The sequence below is a fragment of the Schistocerca nitens genome, chromosome 2 (genome assembly GCF_023898315.1).
Source record: "Schistocerca nitens isolate TAMUIC-IGC-003100 chromosome 2, iqSchNite1.1, whole genome shotgun sequence".
NCBI lineage: Eukaryota > Metazoa > Arthropoda > Insecta > Orthoptera > Acrididae > Schistocerca > Schistocerca nitens.
Window position 1 is genome coordinate 1,157,206,253 of NC_064615.1, and position 15,750 is coordinate 1,157,222,002.

Here is a 15,750-nt window from a genome sequence, read left to right on the forward strand (position 1 = left end):
GTGAGGTAACGCAGTGGTTAGCACACCAGACTCGCATTCGGGAGGTTGACAGTGCAAACGTGCGTCCGGCCATTTAGGTATAGGATTTCCGTGGTGTCCCTAAATTGCTTACTGAAACTGCCGGGATGGTTTCTGTGAAAGGGCACGGCCGACTTCCTAGTTCACCCTTCCGTAGTCCGAGCTTGTGCTCCGTCTCTAATGGCCTCGCTGTTTAGAGCACGTTGAACTAACCTCCCTCCCCCCCCCCCCCCCCTCCAGCTACGAAATTAGAATTAATTTTTGTCCAGACGAAACAATTTATCCAGCTCCGCTGGCTAGCATCAAAGACCAGGCAAAGGAAACAGGGGCAGCTCAGCGTCGGGAATCAGGAAATACGGATTTGTCATTCGTTTAGGGTCTAAATGAACAATATTTGCGTGTACAAGGCTCCTACACACACACACACACACACACACACACACACACACACACACACACACACACACACACACACACACACACCAATTTATCGGATGACAGAATGACCGAATTGGTCACAGCCTACACACGTCTGAACCGACTGTACTCTGTGATTATAGTGCCGTCCTGTGTTTTATCTTCAGTTCATTGCGTTTTTGTTCTACGAGATCGCGCCTGGTTTTTCAGAAAGAAGGTAAGAAGGGAAAAAAAGCAGAGACAAAGCTGTGGGCAAAGAAGTGGCAAATTCAGGGGAAGAAATTCACCCATGTTCAGGCTGGGAGCTTATAATTTTCCTGATTATTTAAGAAGGGATGAATCATGCATTTCAAAGCTGCTGGACATAATAGAACCATTCTTACAGTAAAAGTAATGCAGTCCTGAGAGAGGTGTTAAAATCTGAGATAGGGCTGTTAGCTGTATTACGATTTCTCACCATTGGCAGCAGACTTAAAATTCAATACTGTCATTCCGCTACAATTATTAACTAAAATTATTCCTGAAACGTGCAACGTGATCTATAGTTGACAGAGGAAATAAATCATGACAAAGTAAAATAAATAAAACAAAAGACTAATGAAAAAGTTATTAATTTACCTATGGATGTAGTACAAAAGATGACCTGTAAATTCCAAAATCTCAGTTCATATTTGAACAAGAGGGCGGCGCTCATCATCTAGTAAACACAACACATACGTAAGAAATGAAACATTTAGCAACTGTTAGAGTTGTAATAAATAAATAAAAATAAAATATCCCACACTTTTCTTTACGTGGAAATAAAATCTAAGCACAGAAATAAAGAAGATCGGCAGACTTAATCTCGTGTTGCTCATAGAGAAACCATTATGGATTCGTTACAAATTAAATGAGTGCCTCATTTCTTGCATCTCTATTGTTATACTCCTCGCACGGCGTGTCGCGAAAACATCAGCAGTATTTGAATTTCTCTAAAAACTCAGTACTTAAAGTTCCGTCCGCCTCGGACGTCGAAATGTGCATTACAATAGTATTTAATTCCGGGAGCTGTGTCAAAACAGGAGTTTTACGCAGGCGGTTAGCACGATCACGCTACACACGACAGTTTCTTCGGTCGGCTGTCAACTGGTCGCACACGCCCGACGTCCCGACAATCACAGTTCGGCAGTCGGTCAGTCAAAACACCGACACACAGCCAATTTTCAGACAGTCGGTTGGCGGGGCGCCACGAGAGGCGCTGCTGCCGAGTCACGTGATCTGCCTGACGGCTGCAGCGGACGAAACGAACAGCTGTGGGTTATTCGTCTTACTTGGTTACGCTGGTGGAGATCGAATATTCCAGAGTTGTTTGCACAGAGTTAGGAGTGGAGTTTTCTTGCTGCTTCCGCTGTTGCGAGCCAGAGTGCTTCCGCTGTTGCGAGCCAGAGTGCTTCCGCTGTTGCGAGCCAGAGTGCTTCCGCTGTTGCGAGCCAGAGTGCTTCCGCTGTTGCGAGCCAGAGTGCTTCCGCTGTTGCGAGCCAGAGTGCTTCCGCTGTTGCGAGCCAGAGTGCTTCCGCTGTTGCGAGCCAGAGTGCTTCCGCTGTTGCGAGCCAGAGTGCTTCCGCTGTTGCGAGCCAGAGTGCTTCCGCTGTTGCGAGCCAGAGTGCTTCCGCTGTTGCGAGCCAGAGTGCTTCCGCTGTTGCGAGCCAGAGTGCTTCCGCTGTTGCGAGCCAGAGTGCTTCCGCTGTTGCGAGCCAGAGTGCTTCCGCTGTTGCGAGCCAGAGTGCTTCCGCTGTTGCGAGCCAGAGTGCTTCCGCTGTTGCGAGCCAGAGTGCTTCCGCTGTTGGGAGCCAGAGTGCTTCCGCTGTTGGGAGCGAGAGTGCTTCCGCTGTTGGGAGCGAGAGTGCTTCCGCTGTTGGGAGCGAGAGTGCTTCCGCTGTTGGGAGCGAGAGTGCTTCCGCTGTTGGGAGCGAGAGTGCTTCCGCTGTTGGGAGCGAGAGTGCTTCCGCTGTTGGGAGCGAGAGTGCTTCCGCTGTTGGGAGCGAGAGTGCTTCCGCTGTTGGGAGCGAGAGTGCTTCCGCTGTTGGGAGCGAGAGTGCTTCCGCTGTTGGGAGCGAGAGTGCTTCCGCTGTTGGGAGCGAGAGTGCTTCCGCTGTTGGGAGCGAGAGTGCTTCCGCTGTTGGGAGCGAGAGTGCTTCCGCTGTTGGGAGCGAGAGTGCTTCCGCTGTTGGGAGCGAGAGTGCTTCCGCTGTTGGGAGCGAGAGTGCTTCCGCTGTTGGGAGCGAGAGTGCTTCCGCTGTTGGGAGCGAGAGTGCTTCCGCTGTTGGGAGCGAGAGTGCTTCCGCTGTTGGGAGCGAGAGTGCTTCCGCTGTTGGGAGCGAGAGTGCTTCCGCTGTTGGGAGCGAGAGTGCTTCCGCTGTTGGGAGCGAGAGTGCTTCCGCTGTTGGGAGCGAGAGTGCTTCCGCTGTTGGGAGCGAGAGTGCTTCCGCTGTTGGGAGCGAGAGTGCTTCCGCTGTTGGGAGCGAGAGTGCTTCCGCTGTTGGGAGCGAGAGTGCTTCCGCTGTTGGGAGCGAGAGTGCTTCCGCTGTTGGGAGCGAGAGTGCTTCCGCTGTTGGGAGCGAGAGTGCTTCCGCTGTTGGGAGCGAGAGTGCTTCCGCTGTTGGGAGCGAGAGTGCTTCCGCTGTTGGGAGCGAGAGTGCTTCCGCTGTTGGGAGCGAGAGTGCTTCCGCTGTTGGGAGCGAGAGTGCTTCCGCTGTTGGGAGCGAGAGTGCTTCCGCTGTTGGGAGCGAGAGTGCTTCCGCTGTTGGGAGCGAGAGTGCTTCCGCTGTTGGGAGCGAGAGTGCTTCCGCTGTTGGGAGCGAGAGTGCTTCCGCTGTTGGGAGCGAGAGTGCTTCCGCTGTTGGGAGCGAGAGTGCTTCCGCTGTTGGGAGCGAGAGTGCTTCCGCTGTTGGGAGCGAGAGTGCTTCCGCTGTTGGGAGCGAGAGTGCTTCCGCTGTTGGGAGCGAGAGTGCTTCCGCTGTTGGGAGCGAGAGTGCTTCCGCTGTTGGGAGCGAGAGTGCTTCCGCTGTTGGGAGCGAGAGTGCTTCCGCTGTTGGGAGCGAGAGTGCTTCCGCTGTTGGGAGCGAGAGTGCTTCCGCTGTTGGGAGCGAGAGTGCTTCCGCTGTTGGGAGCGAGAGTGCTTCCGCTGTTGGGAGCGAGAGTGCTTCCGCTGTTGGGAGCGAGAGTGCTTCCGCTGTTGGGAGCGAGAGTGCTTCCGCTGTTGGGAGCGAGAGTGCTTCCGCTGTTGGGAGCGAGAGTGCTTCCGCTGTTGGGAGCGAGAGTGCTTCCGCTGTTGGGAGCGAGAGTGCTTCCGCTGTTGGGAGCGAGAGTGCTTCCGCTGTTGGGAGCGAGAGTGCTTCCGCTGTTGGGAGCGAGAGTGCTTCCGCTGTTGGGAGCGAGAGTGCTTCCGCTGTTGGGAGCGAGAGTGCTTCCGCTGTTGGGAGCGAGAGTGCTTCCGCTGTTGGGAGCGAGAGTGCTTCCGCTGTTGGGAGCGAGAGTGCTTCCGCTGTTGGGAGCGAGAGTGCTTCCGCTGTTGGGAGCGAGAGTGCTTCCGCTGTTGGGAGCGAGAGTGCTTCCGCTGTTGGGAGCGAGAGTGCTTCCGCTGTTGGGAGCGAGAGTGCTTCCGCTGTTGGGAGCGAGAGTGCTTCCGCTGTTGGGAGCGAGAGTGCTTCCGCTGTTGGGAGCGAGAGTGCTTCCGCTGTTGGGAGCGAGAGTGCTTCCGCTGTTGGGAGCGAGAGTGCTTCCGCTGTTGGGAGCGAGAGTGCTTCCGCTGTTGGGAGCGAGAGTGCTTCCGCTGTTGGGAGCGAGAGTGCTTCCGCTGTTGGGAGCGAGAGTGCTTCCGCTGTTGGGAGCGAGAGTGCTTCCGCTGTTGGGAGCGAGAGTGCTTCCGCTGTTGGGAGCGAGAGTGCTTCCGCTGTTGGGAGCGAGAGTGCTTCCGCTGTTGGGAGCGAGAGTGCTTCCGCTGTTGGGAGCGAGAGTGCTTCCGCTGTTGGGAGCGAGAGTGCTTCCGCTGTTGGGAGCGAGAGTGCTTCCGCTGTTGGGAGCGAGAGTGCTTCCGCTGTTGGGAGCGAGAGTGCTTCCGCTGTTGGGAGCGAGAGTGCTTCCGCTGTTGGGAGCGAGAGTGCTTCCGCTGTTGGGAGCGAGAGTGCTTCCGCTGTTGGGAGCGAGAGTGCTTCCGCTGTTGGGAGCGAGAGTGCTTCCGCTGTTGGGAGCGAGAGTGCTTCCGCTGTTGGGAGCGAGAGTGCTTCCGCTGTTGGGAGCGAGAGTGCTTCCGCTGTTGGGAGCGAGAGTGCTTCCGCTGTTGGGAGCGAGAGTGCTTCCGCTGTTGGGAGCGAGAGTGCTTCCGCTGTTGGGAGCGAGAGTGCTTCCGCTGTTGGGAGCGAGAGTGCTTCCGCTGTTGGGAGCGAGAGTGCTTCCGCTGTTGGGAGCGAGAGTGCTTCCGCTGTTGGGAGCGAGAGTGCTTCCGCTGTTGGGAGCGAGAGTGCTTCCGCTGTTGGGAGCGAGAGTGCTTCCGCTGTTGGGAGCGAGAGTGCTTCCGCTGTTGGGAGCGAGAGTGCTTCCGCTGTTGGGAGCGAGAGTGCTTCCGCTGTTGGGAGCGAGAGTGCTTCCGCTGTTGGGAGCGAGAGTGCTTCCGCTGTTGGGAGCGAGAGTGCTTCCGCTGTTGGGAGCGAGAGTGCTTCCGCTGTTGGGAGCGAGAGTGCTTCCGCTGTTGGGAGCGAGAGTGCTTCCGCTGTTGGGAGCGAGAGTGCTTCCGCTGTTGGGAGCGAGAGTGCTTCCGCTGTTGGGAGCGAGAGTGCTTCCGCTGTTGGGAGCGAGAGTGCTTCCGCTGTTGGGAGCGAGAGTGCTTCCGCTGTTGGGAGCGAGAGTGCTTCCGCTGTTGGGAGCGAGAGTGCTTCCGCTGTTGGGAGCGAGAGTGCTTCCGCTGTTGGGAGCGAGAGTGCTTCCGCTGTTGGGAGCGAGAGTGCTTCCGCTGTTGGGAGCGAGAGTGCTTCCGCTGTTGGGAGCGAGAGTGCTTCCGCTGTTGGGAGCGAGAGTGCTTCCGCTGTTGGGAGCGAGAGTGCTTCCGCTGTTGGGAGCGAGAGTGCTTCCGCTGTTGGGAGCGAGAGTGCTTCCGCTGTTGGGAGCGAGAGTGCTTCCGCTGTTGGGAGCGAGAGTGCTTCCGCTGTTGGGAGCGAGAGTGCTTCCGCTGTTGGGAGCGAGAGTGCTTCCGCTGTTGGGAGCGAGAGTGCTTCCGCTGTTGGGAGCGAGAGTGCTTCCGCTGTTGGGAGCGAGAGTGCTTCCGCTGTTGGGAGCGAGAGTGCTTCCGCTGTTGGGAGCGAGAGTGCTTCCGCTGTTGGGAGCGAGAGTGCTTCCGCTGTTGGGAGCGAGAGTGCTTCCGCTGTTGGGAGCGAGAGTGCTTCCGCTGTTGGGAGCGAGAGTGCTTCCGCTGTTGGGAGCGAGAGTGCTTCCGCTGTTGGGAGCGAGAGTGCTTCCGCTGTTGGGAGCGAGAGTGCTTCCGCTGTTGGGAGCGAGAGTGCTTCCGCTGTTGGGAGCGAGAGTGCTTCCGCTGTTGGGAGCGAGAGTGCTTCCGCTGTTGGGAGCGAGAGTGCTTCCGCTGTTGGGAGCGAGAGTGCTTCCGCTGTTGGGAGCGAGAGTGCTTCCGCTGTTGGGAGCGAGAGTGCTTCCGCTGTTGGGAGCGAGAGTGCTTCCGCTGTTGGGAGCGAGAGTGCTTCCGCTGTTGGGAGCGAGAGTGCTTCCGCTGTTGGGAGCGAGAGTGCTTCCGCTGTTGGGAGCGAGAGTGCTTCCGCTGTTGGGAGCGAGAGTGCTTCCGCTGTTGGGAGCGAGAGTGCTTCCGCTGTTGGGAGCGAGAGTGCTTCCGCTGTTGGGAGCGAGAGTGCTTCCGCTGTTGGGAGCGAGAGTGCTTCCGCTGTTGGGAGCGAGAGTGCTTCCGCTGTTGGGAGCGAGAGTGCTTCCGCTGTTGGGAGCGAGAGTGCTTCCGCTGTTGGGAGCGAGAGTGCTTCCGCTGTTGGGAGCGAGAGTGCTTCCGCTGTTGGGAGCGAGAGTGCTTCCGCTGTTGGGAGCGAGAGTGCTTCCGCTGTTGGGAGCGAGAGTGCTTCCGCTGTTGGGAGCGAGAGTGCTTCCGCTGTTGGGAGCGAGAGTGCTTCCGCTGTTGGGAGCGAGAGTGCTTCCGCTGTTGGGAGCGAGAGTGCTTCCGCTGTTGGGAGCGAGAGTGCTTCCGCTGTTGGGAGCGAGAGTGCTTCCGCTGTTGGGAGCGAGAGTGCTTCCGCTGTTGGGAGCGAGAGTGCTTCCGCTGTTGGGAGCGAGAGTGCTTCCGCTGTTGGGAGCGAGAGTGCTTCCGCTGTTGGGAGCGAGAGTGCTTCCGCTGTTGGGAGCGAGAGTGCTTCCGCTGTTGGGCGAGGAACGGATTGTTTTGGCCCAGAGAGTCAGTAGTTGTTCTTCACCAAGTTAAGAGCCATGGTAAGTGAAATCTATTTCTTATAAATTGTATTTTACAGGTATATTAAGTTTTAAGGAAACGACTGTGTTCATCTTTTAGTTGATGTTCTACTAACCATGTTTTGCATGTAAAATGAAAATCGACGATATTTAGATATCGTTCACTCATTAAATCTTCCCTCTGAGAATGCTTGTATAACAGCTTGCTCATTGTGAATATTTTTTTTTCCAGTGAACACCAAAAACAGATGTTTTACATTATCATTTTGCCTGTTTCGGTTCAATAGGTGGTTGATTTTTTTTTCCAGCAGTGGTTGCGCTGTTTATTTTCGCATTAGAGGGTTTCCTTCCGTCATCTGGCTTCAGATTTCGTATCCATCCAACTCGGTAAGTTCTGGGTGAAGGCTGTGAGAAGGAAACGTTTGAAAACCCACCAATCGTCACATAATACGTTTTGAGAATTTTCGAGAAGAGGACAGGGAATGCATATAAAATACGTTGTCTGTGATACAGAAATTTACGAGTATTGCTTACTGCAGTGGGAAAAGAAATGGTCTGTGATTAGTTTGCAGCAACTATTTCGACCAATAGCGGAAGCGTTTTTCCATTTTTTAGTTAGTATTTGGCAGTTGTTTGACAGTGGTTGGTAGGTGTTGACATCGGTTTACCATTGTTGGTTGGTCAAATTTTTTGTACTATGTCTGGAGAGTTCTCGTTTGTTTTACTGTGGACTTCGTGTTAGATATGGTAAGTGAAGATTTACGTAACGGGTTTGACGCTTTAGTGTTTTCGTCATTATGGGCTTTCTTTTTTCTGCTATATAAGCCAAGTGAAATATGCGGTATCGGTTTTCGGAAATGTGTGTGGGTATCTGGTATCGAGGGTTTCGTTCAAGCAATACATGTCAAGCTAAGTTACAATGCCATTGGTTTTGGTTTATCGTATTCGGATTGTGCTTACTATGCAGATTTTCGTGTGCTTGATTTTTGGCTTAATTGTCTGGAAAGGTGTTCTTATACTTAGTCTTTTACCCCCACTGAATTTCTACTACTCCTGGTTGGCCCATTAATTTGACTTTTTAGTAGTCATTATTGCGCATGTTACGTAAGTTTGTTCGCGGATGCAATGAGAGGCACTATGAGGGACGCATTCTTTATGCTTCAAAGCCGGATTTCCGATATCTTCATAACGTCACGAGTCAAAACAGACAGGTGGGAATCGCAAACTTTCGGTAATCCTGTAAACAGTGCTATGCATTTTGTCATGTACTGAACTCAATGAATTGCTTCCATTCTGATTCCGTTGTAATGAATAGTAAAACTATACTGGTACATGGCAGAAATGTTTACCTCTTGTTACTCTAAGCACAAGGTTTGCAATTGTAGATCAGGGATTATACGCTATTGTGTTCTATAACTTGCAAGTAATAGGTTGGAGTGAATGTAAACGGTTGCTGCTCCACTAGATCAAAGATATGTTCTAGACGTTCAAGAAAACGGAGGAGGGATGGAAGCGACTGCCGATTTACTTCGATACACAGCTCTCAAGGGACTTGTTCGAAGAGTTCATAATGGTAGAAAGAGAGTGCAAATCATTTCTTTTCCTTTCATTGGAAACTTTCAAGGAAGGATCTGTCTTGGGAAAAAGGTGAATCTAGAACGGAAAAATAAACACCTCACGATACAACAGATAAAATTCTTAGGACCGTAGCAATATGATAGAATGTCTCATATGAAATGAAAGAAGCTCAGTACTTTGTTCTAATATTTGAAGAGTCAAAAGGATTTTCGAAAACAGAGAAAATAGTCATTCGGTGCTATTTAGGTGGTAAAATGTACGAAAAGTTCCTAGGCTTCGAACCTGTAAAAACTTGGTAGCTTATTCTTCGTCGGTCTACATTAAGAAGAATTACCAAATGTAATTTAAATTTGTTGTACAATCACAGGATGGAGCTGCACCTAAGAGTGATTTTTATGCACGTATTCAAGCTGTTTTAAGCAAAGAATTCCCACAAGCCACCTACACACACTACCATCATCCTTTAAAGGATGAGGCTGTTGCCTGTTACGACCTGACGAGCAAAATCATGCCCATCTTTTTCCAGGCCTCCAAATGTCTCCCATTTCTCTTTTAGTTCACAATCGTTTGAGGAATTCTGTGACCTGGAATTCTAATGAGGTGTGTGCTTCCAATCTTCACGATATTTTAATAACTTTTTCATTCATGCTGAAAATCTCTCTTCTAATTCTTCGCTTTTAATAATATCTTCTTGTGCAGCACTTCGTCTTTCTTAGGAACCCCATCTCTGCTGTTTGAATTTTATTTTCTTGTTTTTTGTGGTAAACTTTAGATTGTTTAGAGTAACACCGGAACCACCGTTACTTTACAGAATATCATGATGGTTTCTTTATGTGCTTTATAGCCCAGTGTTCCTCTAGTGGTGCCACAGAGCGCTTAAAATTTGTGTGTTTTATTTCCAATATCAGGGTCCATATCAGAACTTACAATACAGCCTAAATAAGAGTTGACACTTTTTCTAAAACTGAATTATCCAAAACAGTTTTTGACCTGACAGATTTTCCTCAGAATGCCATTATTTTTGTTCTGTCACTAGAAATTCTACAGATGTATTTCCGTTCAGCTGATACATCGATGTTTAACTGTTACACTGATATGTGTAGGTCAGTCAAAAGTACATTCCGATATTCCTCATTCGTTATATTAATTTCTTTGTTTACTTTGAACATTTGCATTTGCGATAATCTCATAGTATTAAAAAGGGTAGGTGATAGTCCACATCCTTACCTGAAGCCTTGGTTAATTATTATTTCTTCTAACAGATTCCTACCTGTGTTTATTGCAATGCATGTGCTATTGTGAAGACTTCACTACCTCTGTTAGGTGGTACGTGTATCACTGTTCAGACAATCTTCCTTAGGCTATCGCGGCTCACACGTTCAAAGGCCTTCTGAAGATCGATAAGGCCATATGGGTATCTACATTAAATTGTGTGTGTTTTTCCTATGACTTCTTGAACTATAATCACAATGATTTTGCATAAACGACCTAAACCGTTATGTTCTTCATAAATAATAGATTCTCTAATATTGTGCATGTGGTTATTGATCTATGTGTCTAGCTTGTAGCCAGTGTTCCGAAGACTTACGCCGCGATAGCTCCTACAATCACTCTTTCACTTACCTGGAGAGAGATCACTTCTGGTATATACCAATGGTCTGGGGATCTTGCATTTCGACCAACATTCATTTATTAATTGTAAAGTCTTATTTAGTGGCAACCCTCCATATTTCATCAGCTCTGCGTGTATTCCATCTATTCTTTTCTTCCTATATTTCATGCCTTTCAAGGCGTGTTGTAGTTCGTCCGTAGTAACTGCATCTACTGATTCATTGTACATACTTTCTCGAGTGTCATTTTCAGCCTTCAGTGTACACCACAGATATGTATCCATTGCTTATTGTGTACAATGTTCAGTGCAGCAGCGTCTTTTTCTTCGTTGTTGAGGGTTTTTATGACCTCGTATGCACACTGTCTGCCCTGTACATCGTGTTATAAGACGCTTATAAATTGGTCCCATGACTGTTGGTGTGCTTTGCACAGCATTCCGCTTTATTTCGTACGTCTGCAAATTTTCTGACGTTTTCATCTGTAGAAACTTCAGACAAGCGCTGTGTTGTTCTTTAACTGCATCTTTAATTTCTGTGTTCCAGATTGAGTACTTGTCCCCATCGGTTTTCTTCCTTCTACCAAGTGCTTCGAGGGCTTCTTCAATGATGCTGGTTTTGATATTCCATTCTCTATCTATGTGTTTTTGGACTGGTAATAAAGCAAACTTTCCTTGGAGTCAGTATTGATGCAGTTTCCTAATACTGTATTCCGACAGAAGTATTTTTCACCATTCTTGGTGTGGTTTCTTTAGGAGTTTGTCTCCTTCCATTTTGGCGGTAGCCTTATCTTACTGCGTAGGAGGAAGTGGTCCCTACCTATGTCTCTTCCTCTACAAAGATGTATATCTTCATAAGATTCTTCATTTTATCATTAATCAGTGTGTAGTCAATCAAAGACATTAATCTTCGTGTAATCCATGTAAACTTGTTACTGTCTTTGTCGGTAAAATGTGGTAGTAATTTTAATATTGTTGGAGACAACTGTGCATAGTTCATTTCCATTATTATCAAGGGTCTTTCCTCCAAATAAGCCTGATGTTACAGGTGTTGGTAGATTTCCAACTCTTGCATTAAAATCACCAGCGATGACAACATGGTCTGTCTTGTTGATTTTTATTCACTTTCTGAGGATCATCGTAAAAGGCATCAGGATCATCCTTTTCCTCCTCTGGGCAGTAGACAGCTTTTACTGTTAGATGATCTCCTGGAATTTGAAACCTGTCATTCTTTTTGAGGTTGAATTCACGAATCTGTCCTCTCCATTTATCATTGACTGAAATTGCCACACCAACACCAGCTCGATTTCTTTGTGAGACAACTATAAGCTATCGAGTAGTCAGTGAGATCTTATGTTTTTCTTAGTTTTTCCATCTCCTTGCATACTTGGATCAACTCCTTTTCTCTGTTGGTCAGTCCTCTAACATTCCACATTGCCAAAGACACAATCTGCGCACGTGAAGTCAGGTGATGGGGCTGCCATCTCTTACTTGATTTTCTGTCTGGGTTGTCTGGCTTGGGAAGCTGGGTGAACAGCGCCTCTAGAGCCCTCCCTGCCCTATGTATGAACCATAACTTAGTCTCGGTATGATGACACGTAGAGGGATTAAGTCGGCTATTGATATTTGACACTGCAGTACTGTTTTTACGAGTGATTCGGCAGGGTATTTAATTTTTGATTCACAAATGAGAATGTAGATTTCTGAAATACAACGTAGAAAGTGACACTAAATAAGTCTGTCAGTATGGTTCACGAAATGGTTTTGAGTAGACTGTTGAGCTCTGATGAACATTCAGGCATAAAATTCGGAACGAGCTGCAGAAGCATCGACATTTGAAGCAGAATTTTTCATTTCTGTTCATAAGTTTTCTGGAAAAGTGTGACAACTGGATTCCCTTCAGAGGCTCGACTAAGATAGCAACAATCTTATTAGTAGGAGTAAATGATATTTTTAACCAAATTTGTGGATCAGACTGAGGTTCCACTTACGCGTGGAAATAAAATTGTGGGTTGATGTGGCAACAAAACAGGTGCTGATATTCCCACAGCTTCGTGTTCTTTTAAAGGGTTCCGACGTTGCCATAAAGTCTTGGGGAATATATAGGTGAAACGGCGATTAAAAATGACCTATTAATATTTCGCTGTCAGTAGGGTGTGTGCATGGATACCAGAATGCACGGCAGGGATCACGAGGTGTGTTCACAGTAGCGAGCATCACCGCCGGCGTCGAAGCGGACCCGGACAGCGCTCAGCAGCCCGGGACTGCCACAGTGCACTGTGTTGTAGTTGCGTTTCCGAGCGGAAACAAGGTTGCTTGCGTCAATGTGAATTTTTATTACTGATTGGTGATTGTAATTACGGCGTAATTATCGGTGTGTTGAGGGATTTTTAGAGTAAGTTCTTAAGTGAAAAATAATGGTTTGCTACGTGCCCTAGAAGCGCTGAGACAAGAGAAAAAGGATAACAGCTTGAAACTTGCAGATTCGCTTCCAGTTGAAAATGCTCCTATGGGCTGCGATCACGAAAGAGATTTGAAAAGAACTGTTGACTACTCGTTCTAAATGCAGGTAGTGATGCTGTTCCAATTTTTAATCAATTCACTGCTGATTCAGGCCGTAGTAATGAGCGTAATAACGAGAGAAATATTCGGGAACGAAAATAGAGCTATCGCAAGGAATTACAAAATATTTTACAGGAAAATGGAAGTAAATTAACGACTAACGAAGAAATTGCTACTAGGCAAAACGTTAACCACAGAAACGCACTGCTATCAATGCGTGCCTATGCAAACAGAAATTATGAAAATAGAAACGAAGGATCTGTAGACAAAAGAATACAGGATATAGCACTGAGCCACGGAAATTAAAACCTGTTCAAAAGGTGATTCAGGGCTCTTTCTGTATCAACAACCGTTTATGAAATGACAGTGTACTAACTGGTCACTGAAGATATTGCATAATATGCAAATTTAGGTGCCCTATCTTACCTTTGCTCAGATCTTTCCTGGAATGTTTCGCAAGGGCACGCATTTTCTTCGGAATTAGAGCTATCAACAAGGGAAAAAATGCAAAGATAATAAGCGAACCGAGATAAGACAAAAACTGAAAAATGAAAAGTTATGTTACAACCTTCCAGAATAGCAAAGAGAACTTGTTAATACAGTTATGGTTTAAAATGACAATGTAGGGGGTTCCCCCGTACCACAGATATGGGGTCTAAGGCTGTGTGAGCCTCTGGCCACAAGGACAAAAGCCATGCCATCCGAGATGGTGAGTTCGTCCTTCCGATACTTTACAGTAGCAATTCACCGACCGCGGAAAAAAGAATAGTTCAGTGTAAAGCGGACTAATAATGTAATAATACACTGAAAGGAAAATCTCTATTACATTGATACCTGCATACGAGTTGAACATGTGTGCGCCGTTTTCCTAAAGCTTCGACGCAGTGCGGCGTGGCGTGGCGAGAGGGATTACGGCGACGTGGCAGCTGGCAGACCACCGTCGCGTGATCCCTTCGTCTATTCTTGTACTACTGTTGTACGGGTACCGGAAAAAGTGATTAATGTATATAGGCGTACTTCCACTTCTATGGAAGTCTTTTCAGATGTTCTGTTCTTACAAGGAGCGCGTGTATTGGAAAATATGATTATGTATGTACGTGTGCTGTAGTTTCTGATGCCGTTTTTTTTTATTTTGCCCCGTTTTTAAATACCCATAATTTCGCTAGTCTCATGATAATTTTCCTGGAATGGAAACAAGAGTAGATTCCGGGGAGAAGTCAAGAAGTGATGGAAGTAAGGTAGAGAAGACCCTGTGTTTTTTGCCATAGCAATTAAAACAATTGGAAATGTTGTAGGAAGAACACATTGTAAATTTTATTGCCATTTAAGTTGCTGTTATTAAAATTCTTATACAGTACCACGTGTTACATTCTCGTCCAAGGTGGAATGGATTTTGAGTGGGTGACGGTACAGTCCGACATAAAACCCGGCGGCCGGGCGGCTGCCGTAGAGTGTTGGTCGGAGTCGTTCACTGAAGGTGCCCAGTATAACACACAGAACATTAGAATCCTATATGGCCGTATGCACAGTCTGGCAATACTGCAGGATGCGGAAGTGTATGGAGTAATTCCTATCATTCTTCGCCAGCCGTTCCAGGTGTGTGTGTGTGTGTGTGTGTGTGTGTGTGTGTGTGTGTGTGTGTGTTTTCGTCGTTTAGTAGTAAACGTCGAGATACAAAGTCGCGAGATAGACTCCTCGATGTTTTACTTTTAAATCATATTGGTGTCTGCTGATCTTACGTCTGATGGAGCCTCAATGATAATTATCTTCACTACATAATCAACTAGTACTAGCACAGTCAAAACTCTGGTAACAGCAGAAACAATTCGTCCCCAACACCTGGTGGCTGCATCGACTTCGGAACAGATCACTCTGGACTTTCTCACCCTATGTCGACTACCGGCCGCGTTCCAGGCGCCGTCCGCCAGGTTAACGCTGCGCACGGCTGTGAGTGTATTTATCAAGTGTCACTTTCTTACTTGAAGTTCGAGTGTTTCTCTTTCAGTTACGTATTGGGTTTCGCATGTTTGAAATTTGACCCATTATGCCAAAACGTTTTTATTTTTCAATTTTCCATTCAATATAAATATTACTACAGTCCGATGACCTGGTCGATTGTGTATGAACAATCAAGCTGCTTCCAGGAGCAACAAATTTGAGTTCCATGAGTTCACGTAATTATTGACTTTATATATACAATGCTGTCATGATCTGCACATTACGAGGCATAATCTCATGTTTGAAGTTTAACAACAAAACTAAGTATTACAGTTACAAACTGTGTGACCTTAGGCAGCGTAACTCACAGCACAGAAGTATCCTGACAGTTCATTCAGTGTATGAGGATGCGACCACCAAGTTATTTTCTCGCGTATGTGCATGCAGTTCCTTTTGGAACGTTTATGAAAGATTTGAAATTAAATTTGACATGCAAGTTTTAACGCAGTAGCTAATTTATAAGTAATCAGACGAGTGAAGCTATTTTATACATGAAAGTTCGAGTCTTCAAGGCTCAGGGGTTTACTAGTACATTTAGAACTCTTCCATGTTCAGGCACAGCATTTTCTCAAATAAATTAGAGATATATGGAAATACCAATGCACTAACATGACTGTTCAAAATATCGACGTGATAACAATGCATGCATAATAATTTACAACGAACGTCTTCATTGTTGTGAATAGACAATTTCATGGAAATCACATATCAGTGGACCTCATCTTGCAGTAATGACAGGAAAAATCCTTAGTCACTCAAGTTTTATTTTCTACTATCTGCCCATGTGTTTCGGAGCTATAACTCCATCTCATCGACTGTATGGATACAACGGGCGTTGCATCTGCTTCAGTTTTTTTAGCCTAATGACACATTTCTCTATAATCTACATCCTCAAACGGGATCCTTACAGTACACCACTTCTGTCCATTTTCTACCATTTTAACTTATTACCTGCATCTGAAGACAACTTTCGTCTTCTGCAACGGTGAGGAACATTTGCACTTACGAATTGAAACTATTTGTCATGTTAATGACAGCATTATATTACTCACATTTTGCATATTTAACCATGTTACAGTCATGTGATGTAATGCATTAACTTTGATTTTCATTTACAT

At 47.3% G+C, this 15,750-nt stretch overlaps 1 protein-coding gene across 1 annotated transcript in view; it reads left to right on the top strand.

Annotated features, from left to right (window-relative positions):
- LOC126235610 (uncharacterized) overlaps window positions 1-10,624 on the top strand; it is a 167,405-nt gene extending 156,781 nt beyond the window's left edge. Inside the window, exons 3-4 of the mRNA XM_049944322.1 lie at window positions 1,792-6,909; window positions 10,620-10,624. Of these exons, the coding sequence (XP_049800279.1) occupies window positions 1,792-6,909; window positions 10,620-10,624 (5,123 nt within the window). The remainder of the gene's footprint in view (window positions 1-1,791; window positions 6,910-10,619) is intronic.
- The last annotated feature ends 5,126 nt before the right edge of the window (window positions 10,625-15,750 follow it).